This window comes from Schistocerca serialis, chromosome 4 (assembly GCF_023864345.2).
Source record: "Schistocerca serialis cubense isolate TAMUIC-IGC-003099 chromosome 4, iqSchSeri2.2, whole genome shotgun sequence".
NCBI classification, from domain to species: domain Eukaryota; kingdom Metazoa; phylum Arthropoda; class Insecta; order Orthoptera; family Acrididae; genus Schistocerca; species Schistocerca serialis.
This window is the reverse complement of record NC_064641.1, coordinates 330011258-330038089: the sequence shown is the minus strand read 5'-3', so window position 1 is coordinate 330038089 and position 26832 is coordinate 330011258. Positions and strand designations below refer to the sequence as shown.

The following is a 26832-nucleotide window of genomic DNA, read 5'->3' as shown; positions in this document are numbered from 1 at the left end:
GTACTCACATCCTGACATGTAGAGGGGCATATACGAAATTTGAGTAAACTATTACTGCTGTCTGTAGTTATTGGATGTATAATTTTTTCAGTAAAATTTTAAAGTTGTTCAATGATTTGATGTTGCATGTGTATTATAATATGTTTTTTTATTATTTTGACAGTCATAGAAATTCAAGTATGGCAGCTAGTTGTTTACTCAAAGTTATTTGTGTGTTGTGGGCTGTTTATCTATGGAAATGTTATTGGGGGAAGACAAAAAAAAGAAAGAAAGAAAGAGAGAGAGAGAGAGAGAGAGAGAGAGAGAGAGAGAGAGAGTGCACCACATGAAGAAAGGAGAAATTAAAGGTAACTTATGATTAATGTGAAAGACAATAATATGAATGGTCAGTATGTTCTCATATTTCTTACTGATAAACTGTGCTATACTTTTAAACTAACTGACTTGTTCCATTTTATATTGAGAAATCACAATTATGATCCACGGAAGATCCAAATAATGCACTGAAACTAAACTCAGCATTATATATTATGGGAAAGGTAAGTGACTCATGGTACACAAAACATGCTAACCAATTAAATAACTGAGCAGTCAGTAGGGACAGAGATAATTTGTTTTATTTCATGGCCAACTGCAGTGCTTTTTGCCCATTTTTGGTGTTATTTTCTGCCTTCTGCCTATTTTGGTATTATTTTCACCAAATTTAACATTGTTTTTGCCAATTTTGGTATTATGAGGATTGTTCAATAAATAGTGCTCAAATAGGTTTTCCTTTTGTTAACAATTCCAACAGATGGCAGAGCCATAGTGTACCATCAAAATGATGTCTATGCAAGACACTCATTACAAGCAACGTGCTGTTCTTAGTTGTGGAAAAAGAAACCATCATGAACATCCATAAACATTAGTGCACAGTGTTGATAGTAAATGTTTGTGTGAATTGTATGGTAATGACGCAGTTGACAGGAGTGCTGTTGTGCAATGGGTACAGATATTCAAGCACCAGGAAGTGCAGAAACTGAGCTCCGTGACTGGCCATGTTCAGGACATCCTGTCACAGCCACTGCTCTCAATACGTGCATCACAATTAGACAACTGGTTCTACAGCATTAGGTGAGCATTGGAAGTGTGTGTACAAATGACAAACTCTGGGATATGCAAGCTCAAGATGGGTTCCAAGAATGTTCACAACAGACCACCAGATTCAAAGACGAGCTATTTCTGCTGAACTGTTGGAGCAGATTGAGGCCTATGGAGAGGCTTTCCTGCCATAGGTCATTACAGATGATGAAGCCTGGGTACATACTTTATGCTGGAAACAAAAGGGCAATCTCTTGAGTGACACCACCTGCAATCACCCGAAAAGAAGTAATTCAAGCCAGTTCCCTCTGCTGACAGAATCATTACGACAGTCTTTTAGGTTCTCATGGATTTATTGCCAAAAGAGTCCACTATTAATTCAGAGTCTGTGTGAAGACTCTGAACAAACTCAAGAACCATTTCAAATGTGTTTGGTCTAACAAGAATCCAAGAGAAATCTTGCTCGAACATGACAATGCACACCCACACACAAGTGTCAAGACTTGGGTGCACAACACATAATTGGGTTTGACATCAATGCCTCATTCACCCTACAGCCCAGACATGGTGCCATCAGACTTCCACGTGTTTGGAACACTTACAGTTTCTCTAAGTCAGACACACTTTGGGATGATGAGAACATAATTCAAGTAGTGAAAACATGATTATGAGTGCAGAACAAGAGCTTTTACCAACAGGCAATACAACTCTTACAAAATTAAGGCACAATGCCATAGAACATGCTGGAAACTGCGTAGGAAAATGATACATGTGAAACAAATGTTGGCTGACATTGTCATCAAATTCTAACACTGAAGAATAAATATATTCCGAGAAAAAAATTGTGGGGCACAATTACTGAGCTACTCTCGCAGTTATTAATGGCTTATTTTTGAAGTACTGTATGTTCCTTACTTTTTTTTATTTCAATGTTTTTCTGTGTTATGTTGAGAATGAAAATATACCTAAAATTACATTATATTTATTGACATCACAGACACAAGTTGTTCATTATTAAGAATAATTTATTTACTGTGTATTAAACCCATCAAATCTAACCAACTACAGAAAGAAAAAGTGACTTTGGAACCATACACCATTGAGTTTTTTTCTTTTCTTTTAAGCATTGTTATAACTACAAAGTTTTCTTCTGATTGTGAAACATTATGTTGTTGATCCATCAACACTTCAATATAGTGTCACAACAGCTACCCAGAGTGTAAAGTTGATCACAAAAAACAGTCCCTCCATCACAACAACTGACATTTGGCAATGTCCTCATATTCTGCTGAGATGGAAAGTTACTTTTCCATTAAATTGTGAACTGAAACAAATCCCTTCAGAATATCTTACAAGGCTGAGACCTGCCATTCTAGTTGCATGTAACAGACACTTTGCTATTTCAATGTTAACAGAGTTCATTATCATTCCATGGTAGAAGCAAGAACCTAGAGATTTTTAACACAGAATTACATGGATTGGTGGCCATAAATGTTGATAGCCCAATTTAAAGGTACAGGCCAGTGCATTTCAGCATTTCCTTCACTTCTGCCTGAAGTAATCATTACTGTACATATTTCAAAATCTTGATGGTTTAGTTATCAAACATTAATTTTCCAACAACTATGAAGCAATATCCACTTTTAACTTGGAATACAGGTTATGGTCTTATCTGGAGGCATTAGATTTTCTGATATTTTTGCAAAACAGATGTTACCAAATGCATTGAGGTCTGGGGAGATCTTTAACACAATATATAAGCTAAGCTGCATATTTTTCTAGTTCACAAGTACTACAAATCACCAAAAATGGGACTTTAGCTACATTAATATGTTAATCAACTTGGCACCTGTTCGACACATGACATCATGACAATGTCTCTCTGACATTAAAATGAAACACTGAGCATGTTTATTTCAATATTTGTTCAATATTATTTTTACTGTTTTGTGAATGATATGTGTGGTGACAATGTAACCTGTTGCATAGCCCATGGTCTAGGTTAACTAGAAAGGTGATTAGACTGATTTACCTGTGTACAAAACTAACTTGCTGTATTTGGTGTTCTTCACATTTATAATTGTATGGAAATTGATGCACCACATTAAAGGTCTCTCACAAGAACTATCATTTTTTGCACAACAATAAAATTCAATTTGATCATAAAAAACAATTAAAATGAATGCATGAGTTTCTACATCTGCATTCATACTTCACAAATCATTGTAAAGTGCATCGCAGAGGGCACATCCTGTTGTACCATGTATCAGTGTTTCTTCTATGGTGTAACATGTCAATCCTACGGAAAACATGTGCTGCTACTAAGCACTTAGGCCAATGAAAGATGTTTGTGGAAACCCAACACATTGTTTAGGTAGTCTTTTACAGAACATCCAACCGTGTACACTTTGGTTTAATATATGGACAGATGAGATGTTAAAGCTGTCAGCTCAGGACACTGACAAGGGGCAACGGCAAATGTGCATCTCCACGTGCTCTGGAGGCACACATCACACAACATGATCTACAACTGAATGTATCTGGTAAGAGGCCACTTGCATTACTAATGTTCAGAAATGTCCAACAAAGCCAGGCAGGCCACTGTTTGTTCAATCCCTGTGATTTCCAATATTTTCACTAGGCCTGTTTTACAGTAAGTATTTCTGAAAGACAGAGCTGGCAAATAACTTGAGACACCATTACAAAAACCAGTGGAGAAACTGATCAAAATATAAGAAATTTGTTAAATAAGAAAGAACTTTTTGTATCATTGCAAGAAATTGGAAACCACCAGGGGACAGCATATCTGCAGTGACACGAATTCCCTAGGCCTTTATGCTGAAGGTATACCAAGGCTTTCAAAGACACACACTACCCCGACACTAGTCCACAAACACATCTCCCATACCATTCCTTCATATACCCCTAAGCCTCCAACCACTCCTCAGAACAAGATACAAAAGAGTGCCCCCTTTGTTACCCAATACCACCCAAGACTGGAACAACTGAAGCCACATCCTTCATATGGACTTTGATTATCTATCATCATGCCCTGAAATGTGGGACAGGATGATGTTCCTGTGGAAGACCCAGGTGCAAAACCTGCCCAATCCACCCACACAGCACTTCCTATTCCGGTCTTGTCACGGGTTTATCCTGCCCCTTCAGGGGCTGAGCCATATGTGAAAGCAGCCATGTTATTTACCAGCTCTGCTGCAATCATTGCACAATTTTTATATTGGTATGACTACCAACCACCTGTTCACCAGGATTAACGGCTGCCGCCAAACTGTGGCAAAAGCAAAGTAGACCAGCCTGTGGCACAACATGCTGCTTAACATAACACACTTGATTTCAATGACTGCTCCAGTACCCAAGCCATCTGGATCCTTCTCTCTACCACTAGATTTTCAGAACAGCACAGACAAGAGTTATCCTCACAACACATTCTCCACTCCCGTAATTATCCTGGACTCAACCTATGGCAACATATTGTACCTACACTCTCCACAGAAATTTCCACCCCCTCTGTCCTATCATCTCCTCCATATTCTAATCTCCCACTCTGTTTATTTGCAGCCCTCTGTCAAACCACCTGCCCATCTTTCCCTGCTCCTCCCCTTTTTTGCTCCTTTTTTACCCACCTACCTGCCCCGCAGCCTCCTGACACTGCACCTGTTGGCAATCTAGTCCCTGCTGACTCCACCAGACTGTGTTCATCTCTCTCCCCATCCATGCACTTCTATACTTTCCCCTTCCCTGCTCCCTCCAGACTGTTGCTTGCATCACATGTTATAGCTGCATTCTGGTCCGAGATGCTGGAGTTGGTGATCGTGTGTGTGAGGTGTACTTGCTTGTGTGTGTGTGTGTGTGTGTGTGTGTGTGTGTGTCTTTTATTGACAGATTCTGTGGCCAAAAGCTTTGTGCAAGTGTCTTATAATTGTGCCTGTCTGTAACTTGACATGTCTTCTTTACAGTAAGAAGCAATCTGCCTTTTCCTACACTGTTGATATTCCTACCTGGAGTTTTCATAGTTTGATTTTCCACACTATTATAACTCTCACTTGAGAACACCACGGATCTTCACCGCTGAACATGTACATTTTAAGTTTAAACATTTGTCTACCTAGAAATTTGTTATTTAAATATGCTCCTTTGAGACCCTTAAATAAATTTAATATTAGTAATAAAAATATTTCAGTTAAAATTATAACTTTTGGCTGTGTACTTTTATTATTTTAAGAAAACATGAGACATGTACTACAGCTTAACAGTCTACATAATATGCTTTAAAAGCCCTTCTGAACAATGTTACAGATACTTTAATATACAAATGAAAATCCTATGCCTCTCAGAACAACAGTGTTTCTTGTTTTTAATCACATCTTATTTCAGTTTCAATTAAAAAACTGCCCTGGTAACAGCTCCATCTAAAATTATTTTGAATATTTCAGAAATCACTGTTCGAGCCATAACAATTTAAGCTGATTTTCTATACTGCTACAAGTCAAGCAGTTATTAAATATTTTTCCCCATAAAGATACATTCTCTTTCTAGTATCTTGAAAATTGTTGAAAATTACTTCATTTTCTTTTCTCCTCCCCTCTCCCCCCAATGTAATGCAATCCAAATGGGAAGCTTCAGACAAAGTGTAAGCTTTTTGAAAACTTGATGGGGCGAGAGTGACTTACGCAACTCGGCAACCAACAACTCTTTCAGAACTACATGAACACATCGAGCATATGTAGTATAACGTATCCCAGGACAGTATTAGCCACCTACACGTTCAATTGGATGCATGAGTCAGTGTCTGCATTGCCACCTGTGGCTGCTACACCACATACTAATGTGGGTGTTTCTGCAGGCGTCGATACCTCGTACCCAGAACTGCTTTTGCTACTGATCTGTAGATGTAACCATTTCATGTACTCCATATGCCATGTTGCAACAATAAATCTTGAGTGAATTGGAAATCTCTAATATAGAGTACTAATTTTTTTCTGGCAGTGTATAATGATCTGTCTCTGAACGAATTAATCTTTGTTGGAAACTGATGGCAAGGTATCAAACTGTTTTGCATGATATGGAACATTAAGTAAATGGTCAAAAGTTGGAAAATATTTTGATGTGGACAATATTTCTGCCTCCAAACAGTTTATTTAGAAAATAAAACAATTTGACCAATGATATTAGGCAAGGGAGGTTATTAATCATGACCAATAAGCAAGTGTTAAAAGTCAGATCAGCAGCAGGGTGGAATTCCAGTGTCAAATATTCTCTATGAGAATTTAAATGGTGCCATTCACAATCGCAAGTCAATGTGTCATTGGAATGGGACATCAATTTCAGCCATGCCAATATCCTCAGAGAGAATGTTATGATGTTAATGGTCATGTGACCCTTTCCGCTCAACTTGTTTTCAATTATGTTGACTTTGCCATTTATTTATATCACTGCTCTGCTACAACACCTACATCTGTTGTTCGATTTTGATGTTTGTTTCTCATTATTCTTTCTTGATGCTTCCTTTCATTACTAGATAAAGAACTTTAGTCATCTGAGCATTTTATGGTGAAAAACACAAAACTACAACAATGCATACATCTGCACTGTCTAGGAAGCATTCCATATTCAATATCTTTTATGTTAACACACACAAAAAATTTTCGAGGATGAAGAAAAGTCAGCTGCATCAGTATCAATTCCCAGTGTTTACAGATACTTGTTTGCATGGACTTGCTATAAAGAAATCTGACATACACATAATGTAAATGATAAGTAAATAGTTTCTTCAGATACAATGCTGAAAATCAATAAAGTAAGACAAAAATCAAAGAACAAAGAGGAGAAAAAATAACACTAAAATCTGCATAAAATAACAGCAGTTACTAACAAAATACAATGAGTTTTACCTTGTCAGTAACAATGACAAAGACAAATGTTCACCTGTACGAGATGGTGCTGAAGAAGGAGACAGTCTGGCTTTTCGAAGAAGGCCTGTGATGAGACCAGCTGTCAGAGAACTGATGAGTGTTGTCTTGCCTGAGCCAGTGCGTCCTAGAAACTTTACACTAAGTCGAGATGGGGGCTTTGAAGTTGGAATCAACTGCCGTATCAGTTCATCCCTCTAAATATTGAAATAAACAAGAAAAAAAGACATTCAATACCAATAAAATGGATGCTCTGACAATCATTACATACTGTAGTTACAACTTAGTTTTGACATATCATAAAAACTTATGAAAGATGTGTTTTAAAACAAAGTTTGTTCTGAAAACAATTATATGTTGCTAAAGGTAATTGATGCTATTACAACGCAGCAAAAAAGAAACTCCCATGACTGATTACGTATAATTTATATTAGGAGACAAAACTTTGGTAGTGCAAAGTTTTTTAATTAATGAATTAATATTTGTAACTTACATTTTTAAGTTTAGCAAGAAGGTTAGCAACATCATTGAAACCATGTTTTAAAGCTGTTATTTCAGCTCGTATTCCATCAGTATTCTTCTGATCAGTATTACATCCAGCAAGGCACAAACATCTGAAAAAGGAAAGAATGAAAGAAAGTTTAAGAAAGGTACTTGGAAAGGCACCAATGAAAATTTTGATGGGGTTAGAGTGAACCATTTTGGACAACTTTATTAAACAAATGAGAAAATGTAAATGGGCTGCATTCAGTTATATTAAAATCTGTATACAATACTATTTTCATTGAAATGGTCTGCTTTCCTTATTTCCAAAATGAATATAATTTACAGAAATGCTTCTAAAAATACGTAATAATTGTTGATACTTGATTTTTGTGTATGGCTTGCATGCTATCTCTTTATTATTCTGTGTTTTACTCCCCTGCAGTTCTCAAAGAGTTTGGCTTTGTCATTCTATTGATTTGAAAAATCTTAAAGAGTACCTATTCTTGTCAACAAGTTGGCGTCTGTGGCGTCCTCTTCCTGATTCTGCTTTACCTTAGCAGTGATAGTGTGCAAAATCTTTAAATATTTATTTCACAATAAATCATACTTTCCTTTATAGAAGCAGTCTGTAAATCTATGACAGTCACCAAGAAATAACTAAAAACTATTACAGTTACAACAGTGTATTACATTTACATGTATTTGTCAATCATTACTTTTCCACATGTGTCTATGATTTTCAGATAACTGCTATAGTGTACAGTCGAGATGGCATAAGAAGATCCCTGACAGCCTGTATTGCTGTTGCCTGCTTCCTACTGTGAAACATTAATGGCTGCAGGCAAAAACAGTAGCCAGCTACAAAGATACTTCAACATGTATACTCTGCAAACTACTGTGAGGGTATGCCCCACAGTACGAGTTATTATGGTTTCTTCCCATTCTATTCACATACTGAGCGTGGGAAGAATGATTGTCTGAATGCCTCTGAGCGTGCAGTAATTATTCTAATCTTACCCTCACAACCTCTGTATGAGCGACACACAGGGGGTTATGTATATCCCTAGAGTAATCATTTAAAGTTGGTTCTTAAAACGTTTTTAATAGACTTTCTCAGGATAGTTTATGTCTGTCTTCAAGAGTCTGCCATTTCAGTTCACTGTACCTCTATGACATTCTCCCGTACATTAAATAAACGTGTGACAATTTATGCTGCCATTCTTTGTATGCATTCAATATCCCCCATTTGTCCTACCTGGTAAGAATGGGTTGCACAAATGATCTGTAAGTAATCTCCTTAGTAGACCGATTGCATTTCCCCAGTATTCTACTAATAAATTGAAGTCTACCACCTGCTTAATCCGACTGAACCTATGTGATCATTCCATTTCACATCCCCACAATTCGTTACACACAGGTATTTGTATGAGCTGGCTGATTCCAACAGTGACTCAATGATATTATAGTCATAGGATACTACATTTTGTGAAGTGCACAGTTTTACATTTCTGAACATTTAGAGCAAGTTGCCAATCTCTGCACCATGCTGAAATCTTATCAAGATCTGACTAAACATTTACGCAGCTTATCTCAGATAGTACTTCATTGCAGATAACTGCATCATCTGCAAAAAGCCTCATTTTACTATTGTCTGCAAGGTCATTAATATGCAACATGAAAAGCAACAGTCTCAACACACTTTCATGGGGCTCATCTTAAGTTACTTCTACACCTGACGGTGACTTTCCATCCAAGATAACAAGCTGTGTCCTCCCTACCAAAAAGTCCTCAATCCAGTCAAAAATTTAACTTCATACCACATATGATTGTACTTTTGACAATAAGTGTAGGTGTGGTACTCAGACAAATGCTTTTCAGAAATCAAGAAACACTGTATCTAGCTGGTTGCGTGATCCAAAGCTTTCAGTATGTCAAATGAGAAAAGTGCGAGTAGGGTTTCACATGATCGATGTTTCCAAAAACCATGCTGGTTGGCTTTGAGGAGGTCATTCTGTTCAAGATACCTCATTATGTTTGAGCTCAGAATATGTTGTAACTTTCTACAACAAATCAATGTCAAGGATATTGGGCAGTAATTTTGTGGATCACTTCTACTACTCTTCTTGTAAATGGGTATGGCCTGTGCCTGTAACAACACTGAGGCATTGCCATAGAGACATTTACATAATTGTGTAATGTTATTTGTTGAGGTACATCTGTGAATCTGCTGTGCCCAATACACTGAAACTGTCAGGGATAAACTTATGCCAACTCAACTATAGGATCAGTTTTGTAAGTCCTTTTCATAGAAATTTGCCACTGCTGAAAATAATAAGCAGACACTAGTTGCTTACACTTCTAACATTATCGTGGAGGTTTGAGGGGCATTATCTGGAACACTAGTTCTAACGGTTACATCAGTTGAATTAATTCCTCTCCCGTCTTGACTATCTCCAACCTTACTCTTCATCACATGAACCACTAATTCAGTCACTGTCTAAATCGGTGAGAGTTGATTGTAAATACCTGATGTTCTTACATTTTCTAAATATATATTTTATAGGGGTTCCTTAAAACCCCAACATATGTATTCTGCTGCAGATGGAAAAGGGTGGCCATATTTATAAACATATGTAATGATTATTACACAGCTCACAATTATGTGCAGATGTTGCATATCACTAGCCAAAACAATCTCTGCATGGTACACACAATGCAGAGTTACAAGGAGTCTTCAACAGAACTTAAAATAAATTCTGCAATCAGAATGCTTCTGAATTCCCAGACACCATCAGTGAGCTTCACCTCAGCAATGATTGTTAAACATCATTATAATTAATAACTTCAAATGCCATATATTAAGAAAAAATAGGATCTGCTTTTAGCAGCTATTTCATCTTTGTTATCAGTTCTCATCAAGGACATGCTTGTTTATGCTTATCATTCATGAAATCCTAAAAATTTGCCTGTAGTTTCCATTTTTTTAAGATTATTAATAAATTCTCATTTCTTTATTTATCTCTTCACAAGACTTTTCTCCTGCATGTTTACACAGCTAACATACAGAAAAACTTCAAAAAAATGGTTCAAATGGCTCTGAGCACTATGGGACTCAAGTGCTGAGGTCATTAGTCCCCTAGAACTTAGAACTAGTTAAACCTAATTAACCTAAGGACATCACAAACACCCATGCTCGAGGCAGGATTCGAACCTGCGGCCGTAGCGGTCTTGCGGTTCCAGACTGCAGCGCCTTTAACCACACGGCCACTTCGGCCGGCAGAAAAACTTCATTCATTGAAAAGCAGAGTATATACTGGAACTCTCCAATGAAAAATGAATAGTATTATAAAGTTTGATTACAAATGTTATTTCAATACAGACATGTAAATATACAGGGTGTCACAGAATAACAGGAATGTTTGAAATGAGTAGTGGCAGCCATGGGCAGGTGGCAGCACTGCGGGTTCGCGAAAGTTAGCGAGTAAACAGTCCACCATTTCAGTAATTGTGGATCAGTGAAACGGACAACAGTGTGTGTTAGTCACAAAAATGTTTTATAAAAACAATTATAGTTTGGTAGCAGCGCAGAGGGAGTTTCGACGTTTTTACTATTTAGGACGTCATGATGCTGCTCCGTCAAAACATGCGATAAAATGTAGGATTAATAACTTTGAAGAGACTGGATCTGCCCTCAAGAAGAAACCAGCAGGATGACCAAGAAGTGTGCATTCTCCAGCGAAAATTGATGTTGTACGTGAGTCTGTCTTACTGAGCCCACAGCGTTCAATTCGTAAGCAAGCAGCAGTGGTTGGAATGTTCCATCTTGATTTAAAATTTCATCCATACAGACTACAGATTGTGCAACAATTGAAGGACAACGATTACCAGTTATGATTAGATTCTGTTATCAAATGATAACAAAAATAAACAATGACGACAAATTTCTAAATAAGTTGTGGATGTCAGATGAGGCACATTTTCATCTCACAGGTTATGTGAATAAACATAACTACTGTTACCGGGCAAACACAAATCCTAATGACATTCATGAGTGCCCTATACACACTAGTAAAGTGACAGTATGGTGTGGTGTTTCATCACAGGGGATTAACATACCCTATTTTTTCGCAAATGAAACAGAAAACACAATAACTGTCAATGCCGATCGTTACATGGAGATGTTATGAACTTTCATTACACCTGCATTGGACAATGTTCCAAATATTCAAGAAGCCTGGTATCAACAGGGTGGAGTGACATCACACACTGCTTGGCAGTCAGTGGCATATGTGTGAGAATTGTTTGACAACCATTTGATCTCAGGATTTGGTAACATTCCCTGGCCTCCTAGACCGCCAGATTTATCCATTTGTGATTTTTTCTCATGGGGCTACTTCAAGAACAAAGTCTACACGACTCGACAAAGAACCATGGATGAGTTAAGACAGAGAATTCAGGATGCAATTCACAGTACTCCAACCGAGATGTTGCAGCAGTCAATGAGGAATCTCAACACAAATTTCACAAATGTATTCATGCAGGAGGAAGCCATCTAAAGGACGTAATTTTTTAAAAATGATAAATGCCATCAATGTTTCATAAATGGCAAAGTTGTAAGGTTTCAATTACTATGAATGCAATTTCTTTCTTTCATCACTTCTAGTTTTATTGGATTGTCGAAATGTTTTCGTTTTTCTGTGTCACCCTGTACAATCATTCTGACGCAGGAGGGAACATGAGGAGTTGGCTTTGTGAGAAGCATCTTGCACTGAGATCTACAATCATGATGCACTGTATCTGTCCAGCACTTTTATGAAGCAGCATGGTAAAATCGGTCCTTAGTGGTTATGACTTAAGCTTCCAAAACTGGAAGTTTTAGATATTAGCGAAATTTGTGAGCTAAAGATACAATCAATCTAGGACACCCCATCTGAAACTTCTATCTCCATTCACTCTATTGCAGAACAATAAGTTGGATGTTTTAACATAGTGTTGATGGGCTTGCACAAAAACAACTATCACGCCAAGCTAACAGTTAATTATGTGTGGTGGTAGGCCTTCAGCATCCATCTATGACAAATTCATTGGATACAGTGTAAAAGTTTGGATTTAAGAAGGATTGAGGAGAAAATTGGTCATGCTACTTCATATGAACCACCCTGGAATCACTGACATCCTAAATTTGGATAGCTACATGGAGATTTGAACCTTACTTCTACTAAATTTAGTCCACTGCCTTTAGCACTCTGTCACCTTGCCTAATAGTTGAGAAAAAAATAACTGAAGGGCAGTTACTAGAATAAACATTAGTACCAACTTGCCCCACAATCAAACTAGAAAAACTATACTGTATTCCTTTGGAGAGGTATTTGCTGTCACTGAAGGGGATATGAATGCAAAAGCAGGATAAAAACTAAAGACCAATTAACTACAGAAAATTTAGGATACCATACCAGAGTTGACAAAGGTCATATTTGACTACATTATGAGACAGAAATGCTAGCCATTATTTACCATCAGGGGCAAAACTTTTAACAATCTCAATGATCCACATAAAATAAAGCTGATTACATTATCCTACCTTCTGGAATTATTAGTTGCTTCCTTGGTGAGGATAGAGGGGCAAGTTGGGGACGGTCATAAATGAGTGGCAGGTCACTCAAATCACAGGAGGAGCAGAACCCATCAGTAGTGAGGACAATGGTTGATTACTGAGAACAACAGGTGATCCAGCTACTGCAAGACCACTCATCAGTTCACAGAAGTCAAATTGTTCATCAATGGTTTTTGCAACAGGCTGACGTCAACCTTATCAACTGGCCTATTCAAGCTCCAGACTTGAATTCCACTCCAAATTTGTGGGCCAAAAATGAAGTGTCACATGAACTTACACTGGCCAAAACCTGCCCCTCAGACATAGATACACGGGCAAGTCTCATGAATGATGAGACATATTTCCAGAGGCCGACTGCCTCTGTGCCTCCTTGGATGAGGCAGGTAACTGATGCCAACTATGGGTGTACCTCATACTACCTTCATTACTGATGTGAAACTTCCTTCGTCTCACACCACTTCACATTACAACATTTGATACTTCATCTTTATTAATTAGAAATTTAAGTGAAAGTACTGTACTTTAAATTTTATTTATTGAATTCATCCTATTTAACACTTAATACAAGGAAATTTGCAAAATGCTCGAACAAGCATTGTGGTACATGTTATTTAATATGTCTCACTTCTTCCTGCTATTTTGATGACAGATTTTTGTGGAGGAACATGATTTTCATTTAGAATGAAATTTTCACTCTGCTGCAGAGTATGCGCTTATATGAAGCTTCCTGGCAGATTAACATTGTATGCTGGACTGAGATTTGAACTCAGGACCGTAGTCTTCCATGGCCAAATGCTCTGCACACTGAGCTACCCAAGCATGACTCATGAACCAGGGGAAGAGATCACCTTACTTCATGTGGAAAGAAATCTTGTATAGCGGATGGACAAGTGTGGATAATCAATTATCATTTATAGTAGGTCTGGATACATTAAATGGAGAAAGAGGAGATTTTAATCAGGGAAAAATTGCTATACAGAAAACACACACACAGAAAAAAGTAAAGGTAATCATTATCTGCCAAAATTTACAAGTAGAAAAGAAAGTAATTTCTGTTACACAGATAGGAGGCACAACACTGGAACTAACAGAATGAGAAATAATAAAGTAAATAACAACTCACAAGTATTTGCAGCTAGTAACACAGGCACTGTTGACAATACAGTAAAGCATAATGTATTGTTCTCTTACAGCCCTTGACCTGCTGCAGTTCAAAATAAAATACCATGTTATCATTAGTGATATGGCATAGCCGGACTACTGCATCAAGAATCAGCGAACTGTACCACTTCACAAGTCAATCTGAATATAAATAGAAATGGTGTCCTAATATGAGGCAGTCAGAGAAAACATTAATATCAACCAATATACGAACAGGTAAACACTAAAATAATGCTATTGTCTTCCTTATTGCCTCTCCAACATTTTCTGCGTTTATTGTGCAACAGAAGTATAGTCAGGTAATACGAAAGCTCTTTTTCATACACTGTGCCCATTTCTCTTGTTAGTGTCTTCACAGAATATACATTCAGTGTCTCCATCTTCTTCAGATTGCACGTTTGAAATATTTTCCTCAACTGAATTTGTGTGACACAAGGACGACTGCAAGATTGTTTCCTGTTTTTCTCTTTTTCAAAAACAAAAATTTTGTTTCTGTCTCCTTCGATTCCATTGCAGCTTTCATCTCTTTTTACTGTTTCAAATGTTCCCAGTATGGTGACAATGTTAGCTACTTAACAGCTTCAGAAAGCATTGATTTTACTAGATCAGGTGGCTCTTGTTGTGGCTAGATGATTTTGGGAGCTGGATGGATACCAGTTGGACTAAACATTAACTCCATTGTTTTATCTTGTATGCCAAACTCCTGGTTTACTGCATTGTCATTATTTCTATGTATATGCCTGTTTCATGGGAAATGTCTTGATTTCCAAAGGCCATTTGTAGCATTTTCCATTGTTACTGCTCACGAGCAAGCCTCTCCAATTAACCTCGTGATCGAAAATGAGGTTGCTACTTGAGCTGGGTTACTTGCCCATCAGGTTTCTGTTTTTTGCGGATCAACAACATCAGTTTTCTGCTATATTAGCAGGTCCTGTGTATTTCTATTTCATTTGATCCATTGCTTCCTTCATAATATTGTTATATGTACTGCCATCCAACACTTGGAGATAATGCATTTTAAAAGGTCTCATGAATTCTACAAAGGAGGCCGTATTTTATGTGTGGAATAAGGTGATAAACAGATGACATGGACACATTTTCCTCTTGCTTTGTATATCAAACAAATTTTATATGATGTCCATCAAGTATTAGCACAACAGGGTCATCACCTGATGTCTTCACAAAGTTCACAAAATAGTTAAAACACTTATTAAAAATATGAGTCTTCATTCAGTTACTAGGGTGGCAAGACAAAGTTACCGTAGTATTGGATACTGTCACATATAAGTACACATAGTCTATCACATGTTAGTAATAAGACATCTTATTCTAGAAACCTAGTCTCCTAGTTATGCTGCTCAGTTTGAAGGACAATTCATTGTAGCAAATGAAAGATTACTTTGTGAAGAGTAGCATCAAATGAATATTGTTGCAACAGCTACTCAACTTTAGATATTAAGGTAGTACATTAAAAATTGTGTCAAATCAGAACATGAATACGCATTTTCTCAAATTAAATTGTAATTGCAATAAGGCAGAGAGCAGTGCATTTCATCATTCTGTCATCTGAAGTTTCATACACACAGGCCACTAACATTATTAAACTCAATTTTTCTCACAAACTGTGGAGAAATAAACCACACTTTATGTTGGAGAACCATATTCTTTGCTTGTCCTGTCAATTGGATGGTTGTGCTATTTCTTACCTGACTACCTCTTTTGGATCATTCTACATGTTCCATTGGATTTTAATAAATACTGCCTGACAGAATGTAAGCATCTTAATCAGACCCACTACGTTGAATAGTTGAACTTATTTTTCCCAGCTCATTTGTAATTTTGAGACGAAATTTCATGAGCTCATCGTTAAACAAGTATTCTATCTTACTTGATTTAATTTAATGATTTTTTCTGTTGCACCTGCTTTTTCATTCTGCCTGCTACTTCTATAAATAGTTTTATGCAGACAGACAAAACTTTATATTTGGCAACTTAATTTGGACCTGATTGTTTTTGAAATTGAGAGTGATAGTAACCTTCAGTGTTACTGGATAAAAGGGCGTAAGGTTTGCTGTTGAGCTTGGTGCTTACATTTGAGTGTTTAATTTAATAAAAAATATATCACCACCTGTTTCATTTGGCCAAAGAATTGAATAATAGTTCAGTTAGAAATTTGAAATATGAGCCTCGTAGAAAGACAAAAATTTGCTAGAAGTCTGAATAATCTAAAATAACTTACTCCTCTCCACACAATAGTATTTTCTCTCACTCCTATAAAATGAATGCCCTTAAAATAACTTGGATGAACTTTGTTTAAAATTTTGGGAGTTTTTTGATACTGTTTTCAGCTCATACTATAATAGTTCTCCTAAGGCTACAAATAATATACACCAGTTTTGTACTTTTTGAAGCAAGAGAAACTACCACAGAAAGGCACTGGTACCTACCATGATGGGGCATATAGTAGTATTGAGCAGATGGTGGAACCTAACTCTCATTCTATCGGTGATGATCAGACACTTTGACCATGAGCTAATTGCACAGCAATGCTAACACTACCTTTAGATCACACCTAGCTCTGTCGTTCAAACAACTACATATTTTGCAATCTCTGTCAGGTCCTATACTTCTGTGTATAATGTTTAATTGATTTTAATTTCCAGTATTGTGTACAGTGTGTTTCACTGACACAGTAATATGTTGCCGCTATAATGCAACATGCGCATCAATGGGGCAGAAATATTTACACAAATTGTGATGTGGCTGTATAGGCAAACAATGTCTCGTGTGGGACTTAGTCATACTTCATGGGAACAGTTTTGTTTTGTCAACTGTACTGTACTCGAAAGAAACCAACTAATCAGACATGAAGTCAAGAGATGCAAATGCTGATAATTCAATTAACCCTATCCAACCCAATTTTTCTACTCACTGCATTCTCTGCAAACCTTATTTATTTTATGCAGTTAACAATGGCAGGGCTTATGGATTATTCTGCTACTATTTTAAGAAAATAAAATGCAATATGAGGCACTTGACAACTATATTTTCTTTTATGTTAGTTTTTGCAACCCCCCCATGAACCATGGACATTGCCGTTGGTGGGGAGGCTTGCCTGCCTCAACGATACAGATAGCTGTACCATAGGTGCAACCACAATGGAAGAGTATCTGTTGAGAGGCCAGACAAACATGTGTTTTCTGAAGAGGGGCAGGAGCCTTTCCAGTAGTTGCAGGGGCAACAGTATGGATGATTGACTGATCTTGCCTTGTAACACTAACCAAAACAGCCTTGCTGTTGTGGTACTGCGAACGGCTGAAAGCAAGGGGAAACTACAGCCGTCATTTTTCCCGAGGGCATGCAGCTTCACTGTATGGATAAATGATGATGGCATCCTCTTGGGTAAAATATTCCGGAGGTAAACTAGTCCCCCATTTGGATCTCCGGGCGGGGACTACTCAAGAGGACGTCGTTATCAGGAGAAAGAAAACTGGCGTTCTACAGATCGGAGCATGGAATGTCAGATCCCTTATTCGGGCAGGTAGGTTAGAAAATTTAAAAAGGGAAATGGATAGGTTAAAGTTGGATATACTGGGAATTAGTGAAGTTCGGTGGCAGGAGGAACAAGACTTTTGGTCAGGTGAATACAGGGTTATAAATACAAAATCAAATCGGAGTAATGCAGGAGTAGGTTTAATAATGAATAAAAAATAGGAGTACGGGTAAGCTACTACAAACAGCATAGTGAACGCATTATTGTAGACACGAGGCCCACGCCTACTACTGTAGTACAAGTTTATATGCCTACTAGCTCTGCAGATGATGAAGAAATTGATGAAATGTATGATGAGATAAAAGAAATTCAGGTAGTGAAGAGAAACGAAAATTTAATAGTCAGGAGTGACTGGAATTCAACAGTAGGAAAAGAAAAGGAAGGAAACCTAGTATGAGAATATGGATTAGGGCTAAGAAATGAAAGAGGAAGCCGCCTGGTAGAATTTTGCACAGAGCATAACTTAATCATAGCTAACACTTGGTTCAAGAATCATGAAAGAAGGTTGTATACGTGGAAGAACCTTGGAGATACTAGAAGGTATCAGATAGATTATATCATGGTAAGACAGAGATTTAGCAACCAGGTTTTAAATTGTATTACTTTTCCAGAGGCAGATGTGGACTCTGACCACAATCTATTGGTTATGACCTGTAGATTAAAACTGAAGAAACTGCACAAAGGTGGGAATTTAAGGAGATGAGACCTGGATAAACTGAAAGAACCAGAAGTTGTACAGAGTTTCAGGGAGAGCATAAGAGAACAATTGACAGGAATGGGGGAAAGAAATACAGTAGAAGAAGAATGGGTAGCTTTGAGGGATGAAATAGTGAAGGCAGCAGAGGATCAAGTAGGTAAAAAGACGAGGGCTAGTAGAAATCCTTGGATAACAGAAGAGATACTGAATTTAATTTATGAAAGGAGAAAATACAAAAATGCAGAAAATGAAGCAGGCAAAAAGGAATACAAATGTCTCAAAAATGAGATTGACAGGAAGTGCAAAATGGCTAAGCAGGGATGGCTAGAGGACAAATGTAAGGATGTAGAGGCTTATCTCACGAGGGGTAAGATAGATACTGCATACAGGAAAATTAGAGAGACCTTTGGAGAAAAGAGAACCACTTGTATGAATATCAAGAGCTCACATGGCAACCCAGTTCTAAGCAAAGGATTGAAAGCAGAAAGGTGGAATGAGTATATAGATGATCTATACAGGGGCGATGTTCTTGAGGACAATATTATGGAAATGGAAGAGGATGTAGATGAAGATGAAATGGGAGATATGATACTGCGTGAAGAGTTTGACAGAGCACTGAAAGACCTAAGTCGAAACACGGCCCCAGGAGTAGACAACATTCCATTAGAACGACTGACAGCATTGGGAGACCCATTCCTGACAAAAACTACCATCTGGTGAGCAAGACGTATGAGACAGGCTAAATTCCCTCAGACTTCAAGAAGAATATAATAATCCCAATCCCAAAGAAAGCAGGTGTTGACAGATGTGAAAATTACTGAACTATCAGTTTAATAAGTCACAGCTGCAAAATACTAACGCGACTTCTTTACAGACGAATGGAAAAACGGGTAGAAGCTGACCTTGGGGAAGATCAGTTTGGATTCCATAGAAATGTTGGAACACGTGAGGCAATACTGACCCTATGACTTATCTTAGAAGAAAGATTAAGGAAAGGCAAACCAACATTTCTAGCATTTGTAGACTTAGAGAAAGCTTTTGACAATGTTGACTGGAATACTCTTTTTCAAATTCTGAAGGTGGCAGGGGAAAAATACAGGGAGCGAAAGGCTACTTACAATTTGTACAGAAAGCAGATGGCAGTTATAAGAGTCGAGGGACATGAAAGGGAAGCAGTGGTTGGGAAGGGAGTGAGACAGGGTTGTAGCCTCTCCCCGATGCTATTCAACCTGTGTATTGAGCAAGCAGTAAAGGAAACAAAAGAAAAGTTCGGAGTAGGCATTAAAATCCATGGAGAAGAAATAAAAACTTTTGAGGTTCACCAACGACATTGTAATTCTGTCAGAGACAGCAAAGGACTTGCAAGGGCAGTTGAACGGAATGGACAGTGTCTTGAAAGGAGGATATAAGATGAACATCAACAAAAGCAAAACAAGTATAATGGAATGTAGTCGAATTAAGTAGGGTGATGCTGAGGGAATTGGATTAGGAAATGAGACTCTTAAAGTAGTAAAGGAGTTTTGCTATTTGGGGAGCAAAATAACTGATGATGGTCGAAGTAGAGAGGATATAAAATGTAGACTGGCAATGGCAAGGAAAGCGTTTCTGAAGAAGAGAAATTTGTTAACATCGAGTATTGATTTAAGTGTCAGGAAGTCATTTCTGAAAGTATTTGTATGGAGTGTAGCCATGTATGGAAGTGAAACATGGACGATAAATAGTTTAGACAATAAGAGAATAGAAGCTTTCGAAATGTGGTGCTACAGAAGAATGCTGAAGATTAGATGGGTAGATCACATAACTAATGAGGAGGTATTGAACAGAATTGGGGAGAAGAGGAGTTTGTGGCACAACTTGACTAGAAGAAGGGATCGGTTGGTAAGACATGTTCTCAGGCATCAAGGGATCAGCGTGGAGGGTAAAAACCGTAGAGGGAGACCAAGAGATGAATACACTAAGCAGATTCAGAAGGATGTAGGCTGCAGTAGGTACTGGGAGATGAAGAAGCTTGCACAGGATAGAGTAGCATGGAGAGCTGCATCAAACCTGTCTCAGGACTGAAGACCACAACAACAACAACAGTTTTTTCAACTACATATGGTGTTTTTATTTATGGTTGTTTATAGCTTTTCTGTTTGGTACATCCTGAAGCATTCTTATGGGTGAGCCCACACTTGCTCTTTCATGTTTCGCACTAGAAAATTGATTCACTTCTTCCTCTTTCTCCTTGTGTTTGCTGCAAACTATGCAGTCCTTCAATGATTTTCTTCTTCTTTTTATTCTTTTCATTTTGTGTTATAAGTCTCTACTTGGTGTCAGGCAATGATGGTCTTCCTCTCTTCTTTGAAATTGTATTTCTCACTTGGCCGACTAGCTAGCCGACAGTATTTATCCGATAGGAAAAGTGAATCTGCAGTTGTTCTCCACATTTGTTTTTGTCTTTTGAGTAAAGAATATTACTGCTCACTACACCAACTTCAATCAGACAGAAGAAAAATTTTTCCCACCACTTAAATGATTATCTTGTAAAACCATATCAACTACTGTACTGATCAGCCCTGTCCACTGCTCCAATAAATTTAGTGTATTCCAAAGTAACAGTGGGTTTCAGCAACCACACAAGCTCTTTCTTTCTATAGCCAGGGATCAGTTGGGTCTGAGAACCAAAGAATGTACTCAACATTAATCTCTGTGATGGAATGAAGAACATCACTCAAGTCCAGAAAAAAGCAGAACACCTTGAACAATTAGAGATAGGACATTCACACTCACAGGACATGTACATTAATATGTTCTGCAGACATGATTAACATTTGAATCATGTCGGCCCACGGTTTCGAGGTCAACATCAATACCATGGCTCAACACCACCTACCTATAAAATGTGCCTGTGGCTCTCATTGTCACTACAAACTACAGGTAATGGGCCAGTGTGATTTGAGCAGAGGTACAGGATGCCTATCAGATGTATAAATGAAACAAACTGTACCGTCAAATCAGTGGGTTTGAAAGAGGGTGCATTACTGGCATGTGAGAATGCGATGCATCCATCCAGAAAATTGTTGCTCATGGGGATGAAGTGTTTCAGCAGTGCAATAGGTGTGTGGATAATGGCTCACGAAAGGCTGTAGAACATGATGACAGGTTAGGTCACACCACCCAGACCACCCCCCACCCCCATCAAGAAGATCAATACCTCATCTGAGTGACACTGCAGTACAGATCTGCATCCTTCTCAGCTCTGGCACAACAATGGAACAATTTAACACATCATACACTATCGGGGATGACTGTCCATCACTGTTTATTAAGACACAGATTATGCACCTCCCCACCTACCTTTCATGAATGTGCAGAAACATGGCAGATGGTAATGGCATATGTAACAATGCCACTGTGGACAGGAACGGCATCAGATAGTGTTTTTAGATGAATCCAGGTTCTGTTTGTTTGAAAATGAGGGCCACATTATGCTTCGCTTCAGACAGGGAGAGCAGCATCACAGTGACTGAATTCGCACAAAACATCAGCACCAACTCAAGGCCTTATGATGAGGGGTCCTATTGGGTACAACCACAAATCACAGTTTGTGCGTGTCCAGTGCACTGTGATCAGTGTGGCCAATGTGAATGACATCCTGTGACCCGTAGCTATAGCCTTTCTGCACAACACCCCAGACGCATTTTTTTCACCACGACAATGCATGACCAAATATTGCTGCATGAACACATGTCTTCTTGGGGTCATGGCCCACCTGATCTTCAGACTCATCGCCAACCGAAGATGTGTGGGATATGGTGAAACAATGGGTGCAGTGCTGTGACCCAATCCTAACCACCACAGATGAAATTTGGAACCAGGTGAATGTAGCATGGATTGCTGTACCACAGGACACCATTCACATCTTATATGCGTTGGTGTCATCATGCTTGGAACAATATATCAGGGCCTACTATGCAACAGGAGACATGCTGAATCAAGGTGACTGAAATGCTAATCATTCCTGCAGAACATACTAACGTACATATCCTGTGAGTATGAATGTTCTATATATAGTTGTTCAAGGTGTTCTGTTTTTTTTCTGAACATGAGTGTATAATTTTCATCCCGCTTTGATATGCACATAACTCATATTCAGCAAGTTCCATCTTCTTCCTAGAAGGCATAACTGTACCCATTAGAATATGAAGCAAGTTGAGGGCATTTGTAAAACCTGTCAGTAAAGACGTGATAGCCTGAACCATCTGCACAAGGTAGCACTTGAACCATTATTCAGGTTGCAAAAGGTAAATTAGACTTTCTGTTGTTGTCTTTCCATAATATTTAATGCGACAAACAACTTAACTATTTTCTGAATCACACAGACAGAAAACTTGTAATTCCTACTACGTACGCTTCTTTGGATTGTAGCACTTGAATTGAATTCTTCCTTTGAATCCTACTACGCTCTCATCTATAGGCACATTTCTTTTTGGTACATAAAATCCTTTGCATTTACTGTCAATATGCTCACTAATGTTCTTCACCTTGTTCCCTCTCATATATTGACACACCTGAGCTCTGACAGGTGGAACTAAATGCAGTATCCAAAATATTTGGGCTGGAAGAAAAAGAATAATAAGAAGAAACATCCTTAAAAAGAGGAGTTTCTAACACTCTCTTTTTACCAGGTTCTAGCTAAAAATGTTTGATTAACATACTCGTAGATTAAGAGTTCGTTAAGTTCAATGAAATGCTGTGATTGTGTACTTATCTTGTTGGTTTCAATGACTTCTCCATCAATTCATTGTTAAATGGTGTGACTGATATTAATTACTTCACTGCAGAAATCCCAGGAGTCAATTTGAAAAACCGATAATATTAAATAATTTACACCAACAAAGAGTTTGCATTCTGTGTTAATGTTTATATTGTCCCAGGATGTTCATATAGTGCACAGCTCACAGAAACTGACAACTGACTTTACAAGATCATGTACTCAAACTAACTGAAAACTACTACCCCCCCCCCCCCCCCCCCAGGCTCTTAGGCTCACTGCTTGTATAGTTTCTTAACAATACAAGTTCTTTGAAAGTATTGATCAACAAAGTCACATTAATTATGTATGGTTTCAGTTGCCTGGGACTGCAGTCATTTGCAGTCATGTCTGTGTGAGTGTGTGAGTGTGTGTGTGTGTGTGTGTGTGTGTGTGTGTGTGTGTGTGTGTGTCTATTGTTGACAAAGGCCATTGGCCGAAAGCTTTCAGTGTGAAAATCTTTTTGTTGTGCCTATCTGTGACTCAGCATCTCCGCTATATGGTGAGTAGCAACTTTCCTTCTCATAATATTTTCACATTAATTGAGTTACAATTAAAATCAAGTTGTTTCACACAAAATTACAGTTACAATTTTGAAGATAATGAATGACTGATTATAACAAATTTGATCTCTAAAATGGCTTTTCAGATTTAGTGTCGAAATTCTATTTGAGATATTTGACTAAAAATACTTGATACAAAATAATTAATACCTCATTAACTACAGTAGGAATTTTGATGCTAACATATTTTGGAATACTTTACATAATGTAGAAATAGATTTTGAGGTTCAAATTTTACATAATAATTTTGTTTTGATCAAATGATGAAAATAATAGTTTGTTTATGACAGAAAGTTCTAGAACTCGTAATTATAAAATTAATTACAAAGAATCTGATTTGAGTTTTTATAGAAACATAATCTCGTGAGAGTGTGTAGCTTTCAGTGCATAAGTTAGCCAGAAATCTACCCAAAACATTAATTTTCACATTTTATTAAATAACTGAATTTTCCATTTAATGAGTGAACTGATTTTAACACTACCATTTCTATGTGATTATTGTCTGATAGTTACAGAAATGAAATAATTAGTTTCTCTGCAAATTTTGTACAATTGATGATTACAATAACATACTTTTCCATTAATTAAAGATTTCTGGTAGTTGTATTTCAATGAGCTATAGTTGAATAAATGCCTGTGTTAAATTTTATATATCTCATGTGCAATGCTACCTGGGCTGTAGTTGAATAAATGCCTGTGTTAAATTTTATATCTCTCATGTGCAATGCTACCTGAAACAATACACTGCACCAAAGTTGTATTTGCTATATCGTGTAATGTGTATTGCATAATAAGTAAAATGTGAAAGTGCGGTAAGAAATACTTCATATAAGGGTCCCCACAGTATGTCCTATCACAAGTTGATTCTAGCCAGTCTTACATAAAACAGTCAACCAATTCTGCCTTCAAATTCAAGACCATGTTCAATACTACACCAAGAGACTTCAGTTCTTCTAATGAAACATCCCTCCATGACTGCCACATTGAAAGTTTTGTAAGTGGAGTGACTTTCTGTATCTTTTCTGTAGCATACACATTAGTAGCATTCACAGTTTTGCTAATAAGATTATCAGTGAAGAAGAGTTTGAAATATTCAAGTTCGGATTTTGATCGAACATCACGAGGATTGGTGAAACCTTCTTGCTTGACAGAAAAAAGAAACTTCAGAAGATCACCCTCGCCATCGTGATTTACTTTCCAGGTATCTCCTACAGGGTGTGTCTCTTCATCACTTTCCACTCCATTGGTAGATTGTCTTCGAGAAGCCACCTGACAATATCATCAGCACTTACATGTTTTCTACTAGTCATTATCCTATTAGAAATCTGTGAATACAATATGCTTTGTGTTGTCACCTTTTTGTACTATGTGCTGCCATGTGTCTAGCGAATCCCAACACTGGATCAGATGGAGAGCACAATAACGGAAATGATTCAGGCATCATCTCACATCGGAGCTGTAGCGGAAAATTGTAATGTTGGATGTAGTCTGACAGTGGATCAGAAAAAGCTAAGAAGATGAAGGTACACAACAGTAAATTAAGCAGCAATTTCTGCATCTTAGAAACTAAAGACTTTACAGATACAGACAAAAGAAGTAACTATGTAACAAAGTTACTTATGCAAATAGCAAAGGTATTTGCAGACACAAAGAAAGCAAAAGAAAAGAATCTCCAACTGAATAAAGCAACTGTCAAACAGGACGAGAGAGTTTCAAGTAAATGATAACATTAATTACAAAAAACTATTTGGAAATGTCTTACAGAGGCTGTAATGAAATACAATGAAAATCTGGTAAAAGAAACAACTGAAAACAGCAAGGGCATCAGAAAAACAAAGTAAAATACTGTATTGGGTAAACACCACATTTCATCAGTTCAAAAGCCAGATAGCACACTAACTAACAAAAGAGAGAAAATTGTTCTAGCATTTTTTTAAATATTTATATAACTGACGAGATGAATCAGAAACATGGATGGTTAACCAAAATAACAACATTCTGTAAGTAAATGAAGATGAGCTGTATAAAGTCATTTGAGCTTTGGGAAAGGAAAAGAATATGGAAATAATGTGTTTCAACAGAAACACATAAAGTTGGAGGTAAAGTGATATGAACGGAATTCGCAAAATTGTTTAAAGAATGTCTGCAGAGGAAGAGCCTCTCAGAAACTGAAATAATGCTCTAATTATTCAACTTCGCAAGGGTATATTGAGAGATTATTTTTCCTTTGCTATAGCTATTTTATTTGACCGTGAGTGGAAACTGTGAGAGTTGCCATAGGAAAATAAATAATGGGATGCATTGTGGGAACTGTACCAAACAGCATCATTCAAGGAGAGTGGAGGGAGGGAGGGAGGATGTAGTGGGGAGAACTCTGGGGAGGTCACTGAAGCCCTCTCTTGAAAGTGCAGCAGTTACAGGTTAATAGAGGAGCTGGAAGGAAGATCTGTGCTCTTTGGGTACATCTCGATGATACTGGGAGAGAGCTAATGAAGGCAAAAAAGGCATTAGTGGAGGCGGGGGGGGGGGGGGGGGGGGGGTGGTTGCTGGGAACTGGCAGTTGCAGTTGGCAGAAGTCTAGCAGATGGCAGTTACTATGATAGTTCTGTTGAGTCTGCCAGTAACAGAGACGAAAGGAGAGGAGATTCAGTATTGTGTAACAGTAGGAGATGTGCAGTAGACTCTGCCTATTCGTAAGAAGGTTAGGAATAACATTAACACTAGGGAAAAGAGCATATTTCTGCTAGGTAGCAATCCTCAGTTACCGGAGTTGTTAGGAGACGAGTATCAGATCACCAGCATTTTCAGTCTAAGTGCTGTGTTGTATCAGATGGTGGGTTTAGGGTCTTTGCGGAAGGATTTCATGAAAGATTATTTGATAGTGACAATGGGTGGGGCTGGGAACAGCTTGGATAGAGACTGAAAACACTTCATAGGTTGTGAGCCAAATAAA

At 37.8% G+C, this 26832-nt stretch overlaps 1 protein-coding gene across 1 annotated transcript in view; it reads right to left on the bottom strand.

The window, feature by feature from the left end:
* Positions 1-26832, bottom strand: part of LOC126474959 (death-associated protein kinase dapk-1-like) — a 314370-nt gene that overhangs the window by 138550 nt on the left and 148988 nt on the right. Inside the window, exons 13-14 of the mRNA XM_050102484.1 lie at positions 7504-7624; positions 7027-7207 (exon numbers count right to left, since the gene is read on the bottom strand). Coding sequence (XP_049958441.1) covers positions 7027-7207; positions 7504-7624 — 302 coding nt within the window. The remainder of the gene's footprint in view (positions 1-7026; positions 7208-7503; positions 7625-26832) is intronic.